The sequence below is a fragment of the Lipomyces chichibuensis genome (genome assembly GCF_038497645.1).
Source record: "Lipomyces chichibuensis strain CBS 12929 unplaced genomic scaffold V1513scaffold_100, whole genome shotgun sequence".
Classification (NCBI taxonomy): Eukaryota; Fungi; Ascomycota; class Lipomycetes; order Lipomycetales; family Lipomycetaceae; genus Lipomyces; species Lipomyces chichibuensis.
In genome coordinates this window covers 1-15,665 of record NW_027117552.1, presented here as the reverse complement: position 1 = coordinate 15,665, position 15,665 = coordinate 1, and the positions used below count along the sequence as shown (strand labels likewise).

At 46.1% G+C, this 15,665-nt stretch overlaps 6 protein-coding genes across 6 annotated transcripts; 2 read left to right on the top strand and 4 right to left on the bottom strand.

The window, feature by feature from the left end:
* Nucleotides 1-271: 271 nt before the first annotated feature.
* V1513DRAFT_27240 (ribonuclease H-like domain-containing protein) lies at nucleotides 272-2,399 on the bottom strand. The gene has a single exon (XM_066894555.1). It carries the CDS (start codon nucleotides 1,913-1,915, stop codon nucleotides 425-427), a length of 1,491 nt encoding a protein of 496 aa, XP_066750348.1. The 5' UTR covers nucleotides 1,916-2,399; the 3' UTR covers nucleotides 272-424.
* On the bottom strand, nucleotides 1,989-3,340 carry V1513DRAFT_428421 (uncharacterized protein; the record flags this gene model as incomplete). The annotated part of the gene is made up of 3 exons (XM_066896286.1): nucleotides 1,989-2,023; nucleotides 2,098-2,935; nucleotides 3,302-3,340. 3 exons carry the CDS (start codon nucleotides 3,338-3,340, stop codon nucleotides 1,989-1,991), a joined length of 912 nt encoding a protein of 303 aa, XP_066750347.1.
* Nucleotides 3,341-4,129: 789 nt separating this feature from the next.
* Nucleotides 4,130-5,113, top strand: V1513DRAFT_27161 (uncharacterized protein). The gene has a single exon (XM_066894551.1). It carries the CDS (start codon nucleotides 4,299-4,301, stop codon nucleotides 4,986-4,988), a length of 690 nt encoding a protein of 229 aa, XP_066750346.1. The 5' UTR covers nucleotides 4,130-4,298; the 3' UTR covers nucleotides 4,989-5,113.
* Nucleotides 5,114-6,372: 1,259 nt separating this feature from the next.
* Nucleotides 6,373-7,935, top strand: V1513DRAFT_455282 (arylamine N-acetyltransferase 1). Its single transcript, XM_066899477.1, has 2 exons — nucleotides 6,373-6,862; nucleotides 6,933-7,935. The coding sequence occupies exons 1-2, from the start codon at nucleotides 6,456-6,458 to the stop codon at nucleotides 7,477-7,479; spliced, it is 954 nt and encodes a 317-aa protein (XP_066750345.1). The 5' UTR covers nucleotides 6,373-6,455; the 3' UTR covers nucleotides 7,480-7,935.
* A 2,360-nt stretch (nucleotides 7,936-10,295) lies between these two features.
* V1513DRAFT_386571 (uncharacterized protein) lies at nucleotides 10,296-11,588 on the bottom strand (the record flags this gene model as incomplete). Its single annotated transcript, XM_066895265.1, has 2 exons — nucleotides 10,296-10,907; nucleotides 11,103-11,588. The coding sequence occupies 2 exons, from the start codon at nucleotides 11,586-11,588 to the stop codon at nucleotides 10,296-10,298; spliced, it is 1,098 nt and encodes a 365-aa protein (XP_066750344.1).
* Nucleotides 11,589-13,286: 1,698 nt separating this feature from the next.
* V1513DRAFT_455271 (uncharacterized protein) lies at nucleotides 13,287-14,110 on the bottom strand. Its single transcript, XM_066899476.1, has 2 exons — nucleotides 13,671-14,110; nucleotides 13,287-13,615 (listed from the first exon to the last, which is right to left on the bottom strand). Exons 1-2 carry the CDS (start codon nucleotides 13,689-13,691, stop codon nucleotides 13,436-13,438), a joined length of 201 nt encoding a protein of 66 aa, XP_066750343.1. The 5' UTR covers nucleotides 13,692-14,110; the 3' UTR covers nucleotides 13,287-13,435.
* Nucleotides 14,111-15,665: the final 1,555 nt, after the last annotated feature.

The window sequence follows — 15,665 nt, the reverse complement described above, 5'->3', positions numbered from 1 at the left end:
ACTATACGAGTCCATGTGAAACTTTACGATTAACTATACGAGCGCTGAGGTTGGTTACTCGCAAAAAATCGTATAGTCATGCACGTGACTTCATTTTCTGCGGTGAAATACACACGTAGAGGAGAGATAAATAAATTGGATAAAAACAACACAAAATTACAATTAAGCTGCAGTCGAATAGTGGTCTGCAAGTAAAGTAAGCTTTCTCATCGTTGCTGACTCCATCGAATGTCGTCTTAACCCCAGCAATTCTTTTCCACCACTAAATAATCTCTCAACAGCCACTTCAGAGGCTGGAATCGCGAGGTAGTCTCTGGCGGCGGCTGCCATTCTCGGGTAGTCATCTTTGTGGGCCCTCCACCAACTTAGCAGCCATCCCTCTTCAGTAGCAGCGACAGCTACTGTCTCTTCGTCAAAGTATTTGTCAATATCGGATCGCTGAGCCTTTCGGGGGGCCAAATTTTGAGAGCATGCGAGACTCTAAACTGGGCTTCTCAGCGATAACTATTGGCTCCATACAAGCGGGGACAATAGGTGGATATTCTTTATGTAACCTGACTTTCATGGATTTCACAATAAAGTGGGCATCTTCCTCGTCTTTCAATTCCCCTTTAAGCAACTCTGTTTTAAAACGAGGATCCAGGAGCAAGGCAACGTAATACGCATCTTGTTCATCTAGAAAATCGTAGTACTTATGGTACTTTTGTAACCCCCCTGCCACTGCAGACGCTATCCCTTCTTCTAAGTCTGAAAATTGTTCTTGTCTTGTAGTTGCATTCTCTAGCAGATCCTGCAACTCGTAGTATATGCCAATGCTCAAGCTAATTGAAAGTCCTTTGGTAGATACCAACTTCGTAAACTCGTCGAACTTTTCCAAAACTTTTGCAATTTGCTCAAGATGCTGCCAATCTGATGACGTGAACGGAGGTAAGAGACCGATTGCATTGAGGTAATGTCGGATCTGTTCTTTTGCAGATAGTCCATCTTGAAGCATACGATACGTGGAATTCCATCTGTTGTCGACATCGTACTGTATGTATTTATCGTTTAATCCATGAACGGAGCAGAGGTTCCTCCAGCCTTCTCGACGCTGTGGAGTTCGAAGAATCCATAGGCTTAGGATTCGTAGCCTAGACAAAGCAGAGTGAAATCCAATGAGCCCGAGCCCACCTCTAGCAATTTGATCGCATGCCTCGTTAGCACTACTCGTATCTCCAGACTTCAGCGACTTAAGAATGTCTTTCACAATCAAGTTCAGCACATGGGCCAAGCAACTAATAAAGCTCTCGCGACCTCGAAATCGCACATCATCACTTTCTTCTTCCAGCATCAAGCCTAGAGCTTCGACGAAGGTGCCATTGTTACTAGCATTGTCGGCCGTAACGGTGATAAGCTTCGTCGTGAGATCCAACTCTTTCAACATGTCAAATACCATCTGCGCCATGTTGTCGCCACTATGAACGCCAACCAATTCTGCAAACTCTAGCACATTCTCTTTGTATTCAAAGTCTTCAGTTAACCAATGCCCAATTACTCCTAGGATTGCTTTCTGGTTCTGGCTTGTCCAAACATCTAGGGAAAGTGCTATTGTGCGACACGTTCTATCCAGTTCTCTCTTCAAGTTCGCGCGGCACATCGCAAACTCAGAGTCGATTCTTAGTTTTAATGTCTTGCGTGAGGTAAATGGCAAATTTACGCCAGGAATATCTTTGAAGAGTCTGACAAAAGCCGGAGACTCAATGACAGTAAACGGTTGTCTTGTCTGCACGACCCAACGAATGAGATTCTTCTCGAACAATTCTGCGGTATTTGCAGTCTCGTTTCGTTTCCACATCGTCATGATCGTTGGCTGAGTAGCGTCCACCTTATCGTTGCCTAAAGGCAAGCCATGGCTTTTCTGTAAATGATACGACATATTGGTTGTAGATGTTGATCTTGCAGAGTCCTTGATTGACCACTTCTGACAGTGTTTGCAAGTTATTAACTGATCACTCCGAAGCTTCTTCGACCTCTTTGGCCTCCACTGTTGGCTGAGTAACGTATTTCCGAAATACGTTATTTGTCAGCGTTTAGTCAGCAGCAACAACCCTGACCCACGACCACAATATTCAACACGGCGTTCGAGCTCGTACTTGTTGACCCACATTGCACGTTTCGACGATTTGGCAGCGCTGGGCTCCCAGTCCATTGCGTCGTTATTGGTCGAGCGCTCGGGGGCGGGAGCTCGCGAGTCCTGGCGGGCGGCGGGGGGAAAATAACCAGAGTTAACCCTGGTGTTAACTGAAAGACGCCTAAATTCTGCAAGACGGTCGGCGATGTTCTTTACTTGCAAACAGTACTCTTCATATGAAGGTTTTTCCTCAATATTGATTAGTTTGTCTCGCAATGTTTGGTTGACAGCCGCACGGACGTAACCCTTCTTCACAGCATCGTCCCAAGCATTTCCACCAGCCTCAAGGAGGAGGCGATCCAACTCGGACAAAAGTTCACCGAACGGACGAGCCCCCTGGCGGAAAGTGTTTAATCGGTTGAGAGCCTTGTCCTTCAGGGCCGGATCTTCGAACGCGGTTCTCAGCTGTTTGAAGAAGTTCCCTAGGGTGAAGCCTGGTGTATCCTTGTACGAGGACATCCACGGGAAGATACGAGCTGCAGCCTTGCCTTCCAAACGGCCGAAACTATACCAAACATGATCTTTTCCAGTGCCAATTGCATCTGCATCGATTTCAAGCTTTGCCTGCAACTTGCCAAGGAACTGGGGAAAGAGCGAGAGGTCTTCTCCGGTAAACTTGTCAGGATCCGGGAGCTTGGCCCGTGGACGCTTTAACAGGTTCACTGCGGTGTCGGCGGCAGGACCGTGATCGGTTGGACCGATGGAGTTGTTTAGATGCTGTGTGTGAGAAAGGAAGTCCGCGACTTGTTCAATGCGCTGGCCCTGCTGTTGAAGGGTTCAGGCAGATATTTCGAGCTGAAGCTCTTATTGTCCGACCTCCCCTATCACGAATGCAGGTTACGGACCACGTCGGTGAGCAATTTGTTAACGCCCAGACACAGGAGTCATTCAACGAAGGCTGGACTGAACTCCGAAATCGTTATGAGTCCAAGCCGCCGCTTATGAGTTACCTGTCAGATAAGCTGTTTCCTTCCCCTTGTACAGTATTGGACCAACAATGTGCTTTACTTTGGCATGATTGTTACTTCCCGCGGAGAGGCAGTTCATAGCTCCCTAAAATCTCAGCTGCACCACTCTGCTGATCTCAAAGACGTTGTGGATACATTCAGCTTGCCGATCAAGCACTCATACATACATTATCCACTTTAGCACATCTGTACAGACAATCATCGTGACCAGTCACAATGGACTCCACCAAAATATTCGTGGACAATATTCACACTCTTCTGTCGGCGATTCCCTCGCATGTTCTCCAACAGAGCTGAAGATCAGGATATCTTTGAGGACGCCGTTGATAAACTGTTGGAACGATTGTTGGGGAATTTGTCAAACCAAAAGGCATGGACTAGGCACTCAAAAAGGCCGTAATGTGTTCGAAACGCTATTCGTCTCCTTCGCGAATGCGAATAAGGTTGTAGTCGCCGCGGAGATCGAGCTTGGTGAAGGCACTGGAACGGTCGAGGCTTCCAAAGTTTCTGTAATCAACGGTAGCGGGCAACGGTTGTTTGACTATTATTTGGAATTTGACCTAACCCCAATATAGTTACCCTGATACGCCTGCTATCTGGCCATGCTGCCAACTGGCCATGAGGTGTTACCCAATTTCCAACCCTGAACCCATGCTGATCTTCGCCCCAGCGTCCTTCTGTAATGGCCGACTTTTCCTACAGTGCCCCTAACCCTCACAATACCGAGCAGCGCGAGAGTACTAAGCTAAATTTCTAAAATGTTCACAAAATCGAATTTGAATGAGCCCATTAATTGCCTGACCCCCATTCAGAAGTTCATGCTTTCGTTGTATACAGATCAACCCATCCTGAACCATGCATACGACTGTGCGGCTCGTTACTATGGCATTCCATGCATTCATGCATGGTTCAGCCCCTTGAACCGCATTTTGCTTCTATAGGGTTTTTGCATCCGTGGCCTATGTCGGGGCCCGGGACATTGAGGATAGGACTTCGCGGGATGCCGATAGTTAATATGGCGCAGGTTGAGTCATCTCCGCCGCGCATCACCAAACTGGATGACTCAACTCTTGGAATCCAAAGGATAAATTATCGTTTAAACATCGATACTTTTCACTTAAAATCTCCTCCTCCATTTGAGCTATTTCGCGACACTCATTATGACGTACACACTCTACATCGGCAACAAGCGCTACTCCTCCTGGTCCATGCGACCATGGGTCCTCCTTAAAGCCCTCAGCGTCCCCTTCGAGGAGAAACTCCAGATGTTCAAGCCCGGCACACGCCAGCCTGACTTCCTGGCCTTCTCCCCAAGCGGCAAGGTCCCTTGCCTCCACCACTCTTCAACCTCCATTGTCGTCTGGGATTCTCTCGCCATTTGCGAGTACATCGCTGAATCAAACCCTTCCGCCTGGCCAGCCGACGCCGCCGCCCGCGCATTCGCCCGCTGTGCCTCTGCAGAGATGCACTCGGGCTTCAGCGCCATCCGCGACGAGTGCTCTATGAACGTCGGGCTGCGGATCGAACTCGGCACACCGAGCGAGGCGCTGCAGCGGGACATTGACCGATTCAACGCCCTGTTCAAAGAGGGGCTAAGGAAGTTTGGAGGGCCATGGTTGGCGGGCAAGGAGTTTACGATTGTCGATGCCATGTTTGCGCCGATTGCTTCGCGGTGTAAGACGTATGGGATTGTGTTGGAAGGGGAAGCAATGGAGTATGTGGGGAAGTTGTTTGAGCATCCGGCGGTGCAGGAGTGGGTGAGAGATGGAATTATGGAGACTGAGAGGGAACCATTTCATGAGGATGATTGTTTGAGGGGGCGGAAGGTATTGCAGGACTTAAGCGAGTGATGACATTACTATCAACACCTATGCTGATTGTGATTTGGAAATGTATTGAAGTACATGCAGATGGCTGTCTCATCATTGCTTCATCTAGGCGGAGATAACATATATTCAAGAATCAAGAGTTTATGTAGTACTGGAAAAGAACCTCATTCGCTGGATTAAGAAAATGAGGCTTTTACGACTATCGAATCTACTACATTCCAACAGATCTGCCATGAATTATCTCAGTAGACATCCTGAATTGCAATTAAAATGCATCGAAGATATGATCATCAACGAGCGAAAGCGAAGATCCTTAAATTGTTACGAAATGGTTCAATCTTGTCCGAGAAACAGTTCAAGAGTATGGGATTGCTGATGAAGATGTCTACAAATTTGACAAAACAGGCTTCCACATGCATGTTATTGGAACTGCAAAGACTGTCACGTCTGCCGAAAGAGAAGAAGAAGAGAAGGAAGACCATTCCTTAGACAGCCAGAAAATCGCGAACGGGTCACCGTTGTCGAATCGGTTAACTCTTCTGGATGGCGTCTTCCACCGATAGTTATCTTCCAAGGCAAGGTCTTACGAGGTTTATTGAAATTCCAGATGATTGGTCAATTGGAGTGATCTAACGAATGGACTACAAATGAGTTCGGGCTACAATGGCTTCAGGGTTTAGGGTTTCAGTTTTGATAAAATACTCGCGGTCGTACGAAAGGAACGTACCGACTGTTAGTTTTAGACGGTCATCGCAGTCATCGTAAGGCAGAGTTCGATCAACATTGTATCAAACACTCTAATATCCCTTTAAATATGCCACCTCATTCCTCGCATCTTCTACAGCTTCTTGACGTATGGTGTGTTGCGCCACGAAAGCGATCTTGCTGTCGTCAAGTTGAGTGCATGACAAGGATTGGTACGAATCACGTTGATAAGGTTGACTTTTAGGCACAGCACAGAGAAGGAGGTCCGTCGAATGTTACTATATATCCGTATCCGTATCCACGACGGATATCCACGGATATATCCGTTATCCGTCTATTCGTGCCGATCCCTAAATTAGAGGCCATCGTTTCTAACAGTTAGTATATATTTAGAGTTGATAAAAGACAATCTGGTGGTGCGGATTCAACCCATTGCTAGGTTTTTTCGGATCTTGGGTGGATGCACCATATAAAAATGATTTGGTCGAATAGTTCCGAATCCTTTCTCTCTGTGTCTCTCCTCTTTGTCTCTGTGTATTTCCCGTTTACATCAACCTCCCCCTTCCATATGTTGAGAAAAATTGGATAAAACAAACAAGCAAGGGGGGGCCAAATGTAGTTAATCTCAGGCTTAGGGTCCTATCCGCGCATGTCCTGTGTGTCGCATTGTCCTCCCGGGTTCTATGTTCTATAACTCGCAATAAATCTCTTCATATTCTAGCTTTTCTCTCGAAATTTCTAAATACTGTTAACGACCAAGGTACGAATTATAATTATCCCAAGATGGCGAGTGAATTGTTATCTGAGAGATCCATTTACTCTGTGGCCCAGTTAAACCAATACTACGAACGCATCTCACTTCCTAGCTCCCACCGAAATGCAACCGAGAGAGGCGGCCTTCCATTCCTTATGGTCTTAACTAAATATCAGATGGCCGCTATTCCTTTCGAGAACTTAGAGCTGCACTACTCGCCACATCACAACATCTCGCTGGATCCACAGCACCTGTTCCACAAAATGGTTGGACGGGGAACAAACCGCGGTGGTTATTGCATGGAAAACAATTGCTTGTTCGGAACGGTACTCAGAAGTCTCGGGTTCAATGTCTACTCCGTCGGCGCAAGAGTAAATGAAGCGGTGCGGTCTGTTGCGGCCACAGCAGGGTTGAGCGGCCAGAAGTATGATGGCTGGTAAGCCCGACTGGTTAACGGCACAGATATGACAGCAAGCTATGCAGATAATGCTGACGTAGCGACACAGGAACCATATGCTCAACATCGTGACAGTTGACAACCAGCAGTACTTGGTAGATGTTGGCTTCGGCGCCGGTGGTTCGCCTATCCATCCGCTGCCCCTTATCCACGGCTCAGTGTCAGTTAACATCGGCCCACAGAAGAACCGGCTGTTACGTCAACGCATTCCTCAGCACACCGACCGCAAGCAGCAGCTATGGTGTCTCGAGCACAGTAATGACGACGGGCTGATATGGACCCCGACATATGCATTTACCGATATTGAGTTTTTGCCAGAAGATTTTGCCATCATGAATTACTGGACTAGCACACACCCCACCAGCTGGTTTACAAAAGTGATAATAGTGGTTAAGACATTGCTAGAGGACGGAGAGGTGGTCGGCCATGTGACTCTTCTTCAGAATGAGGTTAAGAGAAGGATTAGAGGGAGGACGGAGATTTTGGATACGTTGAGTTCAGAGGAGGAGAGGGTCAGGGCATTGAGTCAAAGGTTTGGTATTACATTGAGTAAGGAGGAAATATGTGCCATTCGAGGAATGGTTTCGGAGTTGTAACTGGAGAATTCCTAACGCAACTAATCAAGACCGTCACTCACTTCATGCATAATGAACTTTGCCCGCGACGAATTTAGATGTCAAATTATTTTAACAAACAAGTCTACTTCGTCTTCGCGAGGATATAGCCAGTAGTGCCAAGAGAATTTATTTACCAGTTTCGCCTTTTATTAAATCCCTGGTTCTCCGGCATGATGTGTCATCCTCACATGATGCAAGCCTGATGAGCGCGTGCCACAATGTCCTTCCAGCCGCCACTAGTGCAGCAAGTCAGCTAAATTTTCGCCCAAATGTGATTGATGCTCTCTTCGTGTCGAGTTGTGTAGTTCCGATTATTGCATTCTTGAAATCAAGGAGACAAATCTGCCTTGGCCGTCTGCTTTGCGTTGGCTTGAGTACTGTGTAATTCGTTTATTTGTTACAGCAAAGTATAAAATTAGAGTTGCATTATGCGGGTTGATGACCTTATATGATCGCTAAGGTTTCGGACTGCTCTGCCATGCAATTCTTCCAATTAAATGGCATGAAGCATCCCTCTTTCCTAAATTAGTAAGGCTTTGGAGATGATTCGGGATTCCTAGTCACCCAATAACTACATAATCATTGTCTGTGTAGAGTAAATGTATATTAATAAGCGAGACTTGAATGTAGCGTATCAACGGATGCCTCAAATGTAGATGGTGTAGGTGCAGTTGACTTCAGTGTATGTTGGTGACCCACTATGAATGTCACAACCCTTCAGAAGAAGGCCACCTAAGACGCTCCGCCAATTTTGAAGTCTTCTTGAGTAACAAATACTGCACTACCATGTAAGCAGCCTCACAGTTTTCCGTTTTCGCTGACCAATTAAGTTATCTCTTCAGCAGTCAGTTCTTGCGCCTTACCAATAAGCCATGATAGCTCCTGTCTTCTGAACGCGTCAGCGTTGAGGTGCATGCTCTCAAGGAATATAGATGATTCAGGCCATTCTGAAGGCCGACAGCCACTAAGCTCTTAGGTTGAGGCCGTTCTTCTGCATACACCGCTTGCAAACCCATCTGTACTCCTCGTGCCGTTGTATGTCGTGCCTATTCCCAAGCCCACAAGTAATTATCTTATAAATCTTTCGGCAGTGTGTAAAGTAGTGTGATATTACCATATACGACTTCATTTTGTCAATGTAAAGTAGGGGATACGATTTGCGATTAATAGTTATTCGTATTCGTAAAGTCAAATACGATTACTATACGAGTCCATGTGAAACTTTACGATTAACTATACGAGCGCTGAGGTTGGTTACTCGCAAAAAATCGTAGTCATTCACGTGACTTCATTATCTGCCCTGAAATGCAAACGTAGATGACAAACAGATAAATTGAATAAAAAAGACACAAAATTACAATTCAGTTGCAGTTGAATAGTGGTCTGCAAGTAAAGTAAGCTTTCTCATGGTTCCTGACTCCATCGAATGCCGCCTTCACACTAGCAGTCCTCTTCCGCCACTAAATAATCTCTCAACGGCCACTCCAGAGGCTGGAATTGCAAGATTGTCTCTGGCAGCTCCTGCCATTCTCGGATATTCATCTTTGTAGGGCCCTCCACCACCTTGGCAGCCATCCCTGTTCAATAGCGTCGATAGCTATTGTCCCCTACGGAAACAAATCGAGCACTAAGTTCTACACTTTGACGGACTTAGTCACTTTTTTTGTACCGGGTACGTCATTTTGAGGTACTCCGGATTTTTGTTGCAGTACTAAGTATGTCAAAGTGATGAACTGGAAGACAAAAGTACTGAGTTTATCATCCTGCCTCACTGGGTCACCCGCAAGTACTGAGTACGTCAATTCGCGGTAAATGGGAACAATTCGCGACGGCAGTGATGCCGCACATTAAATATTACATGGGCCAATAAAAAGGGAAGCCTGAAAGGAACTCGCAAGCCAATATGTCGGCAACGGATATATCCGTGGATATTCGTCGTGGATATCCGTCGTGGATACGGATATGGATATGGATATACACGGATATGGATACGGATACGGATAAGACAAGACTGATTAGTCATATCCATGGATATATCCACGGATATCCACGGATACCACTGACTAAGGGCCTGTTTTTGGAGTTACGGTGTCCTGATTGCCGTCGCGTATCAAGCACTTATTCTTTCTCACTTCATTGTCACTTAATTCTCACTTAATTCCCACTTGTATTTGCTGAATACGTCTCCAAATTGTCGTCACGTATCTCACATGACATTTTTGGATTAGGTTCCATTTTCCTCAGCCTAGTTCTTTGCAATGATTTTAATATAAATAGACCCACATTTGAGTTTTTATAATTAAAAAATATAATTATTAACATAGCCATTCACTGTTATCATACGATTGCACGACTGAGCAAAGGCTTATAATCGCGTGATCTATCCGTGGATAATACGGATACTACGGATACGGATATGGATAAAGTCAATATATCTGGATACGGATATTTTATCTGGATATGGATACGGATATGGATAAGGAAAATATGGCCTGGATATTATCCGTGCCGATCCCTAATACATAGTCAGGACAACTACAAAGTTTGGTCCGTCCTAAGTCAAACGTCAGCTTTGTTTTAGCGACAGCAAGGTAGTTCCTCATTGGAAACAAATATGGCACCAATGTTAGTCTTTGGATATTTATATTGCTAGGATGACTGTGGAAAGTCCCTCTACATTGTTCGAGAGGTCACAGAATAGTATTTCCAGAATAGTCAACTACTTTCGCTGTATGAAATTACATCGTTGCACATATGCCTTTGCAGGTTTTCCAAGAGTCATAGTGAGAGCTAGCCTACTGCTTCCTTTCTCTCCCAGTCATATAACCTTCCACAGTTTCCTTTAATCCCTGCTCCAGTGACGTGGTCGGTACATACCCTAACACCGCCATCGCAGAACTATTGTCAAACCACCTCTGAGCAAGACCGTCTCCCAAGTTCTTGACAGTAAGGACCGGTTCTTTCCTGACAATCCTGGCAGCCATTTCAGATATCCACGTGAGTATTAATGCAACTGTCGCTGGTATCGTAATACCCTTAACTTGTGCGTGCTCCTTGCCACCGCTTGCATCAAACGCAGCCCATACCATTTTGATGAAAGTTCTAAACGGCATTGGCTCGACATTGGTGACGAAAAAAGGCTTTCCAGCAGCAGATAACGGATTCGATGATTCGGTTGGGAAAACGCTCAAAAGGTTTTCAGCGGCGAGAACGTGTGCAATTGCCAGGTTAGGAGCGTAGGTGAAATCATATAGATTTTCTCCTGAGCCGAGATGGACATTGCGAGGGGCGGAGAGCATTAGAGGGATTAGGTTGTTGTCGTTGGCGCTGAACACGGCGTGGGTGCGGATGGCAGTAGTGGGAAGCATGGCAGTAGATGATGAGAGGATGAAAGATTCTGCGAGTGCCTAGAGAGTAGTTTGTCAGCAATCTTTATCTCCAATACCCACACTGGAGAACACAATAGTTGTACATTTGCAAGCAGCAAATCTGTTCGGAAAGCGATGAACTTAGTCGACATATGCGCGACTATATACGCCCAACAACCGAAAAGTTGAGAAACTTTGGTTATCAAACAACTAACAAGAAGGAGATAAAAGTACCTTCGATTTCGCGTAAGGATCGTCGAACACGCTAGGTATCACTATGGACTCATTCACCCCGGCCAAGTCCTGCCAGCTATCGCCTTTCACAACATCCGAGCTGCTCGTGAAAACCAATGCCTTCACACTTCCCACCGCTGTCGCAGCGTCCAGAACATTCCTCGTGCCTTGGACATTGACGGCAGTAAAGTCTATTTCTGTGTGCATATTGAGACGTTTCGCAATCTGGGGGATCAATCCAGCAGTGTGGAATACAACTAGCGGCTTTACAGCCTCGAAGGTCTCTTTCAGGATAGCCACATCAGTGACATTGCCGGCGTAGTAAGTCACTTTTTCGATGAAGCGCTGATCGCCAGCTAGGGGCTTCTCGAGATCTAGGATAGCAATGGTCGCCGTTGGGTATTTGTGTCGGAGGTGCTTGACAACGGCGATTCCGACTTGGCCACAGCCACCGGTGACTATGATTGAGGTGCCGTCAAGGGCCATGATGAATAAATGCCGCTGTTACAGCTATTTTGTGCAACAAAAGTGCCAGCTTGAATGATTAATCGGTAGGCCTTGCAACGACCGCTAGCTTCCTGCAGCTATTCTGCTGAGCCAGCGGTGCGGCTCCACGGCCATTCTCCTAGCAGGCATGATATCACATTCCACTACTCGAAGAGCCACTTTTCATTAGCATTATTATCTGCGAGGCTAGTGATAACGTCGTCAATATAGCGTAAGATGGATACGATTGCGGTACCGTCAAAAATATTCGTAAAGTTAATAGCAAAACTGAGAACCTAATCGTAAAGTAATCGTATCAAGGTATTCACTCCTAATATGGCGATCTATATTCGGAAACATCAACCATGCCTTGACTGCCCCCGGAGCTTTTGCAAAAGACGCAATTCCGTCGAAGAATTGGTTTCGTGAGACGCCGTTAAATATAAAAGCGACCTTTCGGCAGGAATATAATGGATATGCAGAAATTCTCTCAATTGTGCAATGAGAAAAGAAGCTCCTATTCGTCCTCAAGCTCCTACTTCAAGAGCTCACATTTGGATCCAGGATCATTGCAATATATTAAGGATTGACCTCTTCAACGAAACGGAAATACTTTCCGTACTTCCCCAATCCAGCTCGAATAGCATTCAGCAACACCTGATCAGTGTCTTTGAACAGTGCTCCTCTATTACAAGCATCTTGAAAGAGCTCTTCTAACTCGTAGTATAACGCTTTAGAGAGACTGAGCTGAGGCTTCGTATCGGAAGCCAACGTGTAAACTCCTCAAATTCGCTGAGTAATCTCCTAATTGCCGAAGTTGGTTCCAATCCTGCTCGTAAAAGCCAGTCCGCTAGGCTCAATGCTTCAACCTCCAGAAATCACCTAATCTGTCCGCATGAATCTAGATTTTCAACACCTGATATGTGGAATCCATCGCGTACTGACGTCATAACCAAATTATCTTTCAGGAAATTCCTCCAAACGACATAGCTTTTCCAATGATTACGACGTTGAGGGCCGCGGTCTATCCAAAGGACAAGTATGCGCAATCTAGCTCAAGGAGACAAACTGGGATCTAGGGCCTTATATGCTTTTAGAGCTTCACAGGCCAGATTTGCGCTTTGGTTATCCGCTGGCTTCAGTGCAATAAGAATGTCAAACCCCGATCAAGTTTATCACGTGTACAGGGTTCAGGGTTTATGTCCAAACATCTGTAGTAGTTTATTTTATACTGATTTACTTTTTTTTCAATTGTCACGCCATGAATTGACCAAATCCTACCATGTTACAATATTCCGGTTTACGATAAAAACTTGCATTACCCTACCTTTGGACCCTACCTTTGCAATGATGAGATCGCAGAGCCGCCAGAGCGGCGTCCACAAGAAAAAGCTTTTCGGGCCGGGTGCAGATAATGTTGACTTCATATTCAGCTCAGTTAGCATGTGATTAAAATTTTTGACTATTAATTTGGCGGCGCCAAGGGCGGCGCGGGAAAGAATTAGTGAATGAACAGAATGAATGCAAAGAGTTTCTCGAAAGATGTGTGCGTCGCATCGATGGACTGTCCAACTCAAATGACTCAATTGGAATGATTATATAATGTGAATCTGAATTGTGACAGGAAACGACGCGAAGAAGGGAAGATTAGCAAGACAAATTATTGGGGTTAAGGTTTAATAGTATAATGAACATCTGCCCAATCGTTCCTTCAATCATCAGCAACGGCATCATCGCTGTCAGACCCATGAAATGCACCAACCACATCTCGCGTTGACCACTTGCGATATTCCTACGCCTCACTCTATCGCCACCTCGCTCACCTCCCCTTTCCGATCGAGATAGCGCTAGACCATCGACGTTGTCGTTCCCGCCGTGCTCCTACGACCCATGCTGCCGCAGGTGAGACAGGATATGATGATATTAAAGAGCGCGACTATGCCAGCGATGATAGCTTGTATGACGCTGCCAATGCCGTTGACAATGGCCATCAAGGCAGCACCAATGGTTTCGAAAATTGAAGCAATCTGTTGGGGAGGTGTTAGTGTCTAATTTGGACGCGGTGTTGTAAATAGAACTTACACAGGAGAAGATTAGACCCATATCTGACTGACTTAAAATACTGGCGAATTGAACCTGAGATAGTGGGTACTGGTTATTAGCGTGATTGATCGATGTCTTTGGCAGGTATTTGATGTGACTTGTTGGTGATCGATTTTGGTTCGGGTTCCAGGAACCATATCCACGCACCGGCACCCCCTTTTAAATACCCCATACGTGAGACTGGCAAAGTCTCGGTAGAACCCCCAGGATGGGTTCTATATTTCCTTCCTACGGCGTCTGTCGCTTTGTGAAAACCTGAAAAGCCGGCTGTGACGTAGCCCTCATTGGCTTCACGCGAAAGGATCGGCAGATCTGCAGACAAATGAAGGGCGCATCTAGTTAAGTCGAAATAGAGCAACTCCGTCGATCTTAATAATTACTGCGGCTCACTATTATGCACTCGTAACAATGGTAGTATGATACAATTAGTAGATATAGGACAAGGAGGACTATAGCTGCCGGTCAAGAGGGCTCTGGAGCACCGCCCCATAGAATGACGTCACATCTGAGTCTTAGCAACTAATAAGAATGCAGAGTGGCGCAAAATGTGACGCATGCTGTGGCTACCGGCACGTGTTATTCGCACGTGCACTGCCCTGCACAGGTGTCTCGGACCATTAGCCCGACTAGCCAGTCATCTGCAGTAACAGCTTTTTACGACAATTTTCAAGTCCGCTGGCACTTGCCTACTTCCCAACCTAATAGCTTAAAAATGATGTGGAAGCTTTGCAAGGCGCGTAACTGAGAATGGTGACTCTCCTATTGATGTTGACCCTCCCTAAGCTTTAAGTTGAAAGGGGACAGTCCAAGTACTATATAGACGCTTCCGTGGAAGCAAGAGTCTGTCAAAACCGTCTAAGCAACGGACCCTGGCTTGATAACGGCGTGCAACATTCGCACACTACATTACCTATTTGACCGCGCTGTCATAACCCTTAACTACAGCGACTGCCGACGACAATAACCGTCGGATTTCCGCAGGAGAGCGCACCCTTGAAGTCCGTCAGCTCAATGCTTTTCGTCCGATCGCGAGCAGCACGCTTCGGATATCAGCGATTGACCCTACTATCTAGTCACAACCTTCCGCGACAACAAGGTTAGCGCTTCGTTTTGAACAGGTTTCAAAGGCGTAGTGCCCAATACAAGGTCTTGACTAGGCTGTTATATGCAAGTACATTGGGTCATCTGTGGTTTGATTGTCCAGATGCCTTGACGACAGATTAATCGTGTCATTTCGCAACCAATGTATGTCGCTTGCGCTTGAAAGGTGACACTTGAACTGGTCATGGAAACAAGAGAAACAACACTTCGCCTGTATACATTTGTCCTTTAGAGTTCCATTGCCATATGTAAAGGGACCGGTCGTGTCGGTGCAGTAGAGGAGAAATAGATTAAGCACTCATACAAGCGTTATCCACTTTAGCACACCTGGGTTTCGAGCGCTCTGTGCGGCTAATCTGTCGCCATTGATGGGGTCTTGAATATTGAGAATGATGCTTGGACTTTCAAGTGATCAAGTGATGTGAAAGTAGAGTGGCTCTAGAGTGAAGGAGTGTTCGTGGATACTTTATCCAGGGCAGTTTTGTTGACTGTCTCAACCACAGGCCGGGTCGCGCAATTGATCCTCGCTGGGCCCCCAACGTCATCGAAGGTTTGCGTACAGCTATTTCAACTCACAATCCTGAGATGCTACGAAAGATGATGCAATTGCGAAGTCGGGTCAGTATTGCTGCGCTATTGCTCGTATACGACCAGGCGTATCTGAGTCAGCCGCTCTTTTGACATGCGGCGCCCGAAACGTCACGAATCCCGCAATTAGACTCCCGAGCGTTATGCGGCAAGTGCGCTTGCTGTTTTCAAGATACATGCAATTAATTTAAGGCCCAGGATAAAGCTACACCCCCGGTTACTAAAGCTACACCCCCTTGAATTACTAAAGCTACACCCCTTCCTCTTTAGGCAAAGTTTAATTCC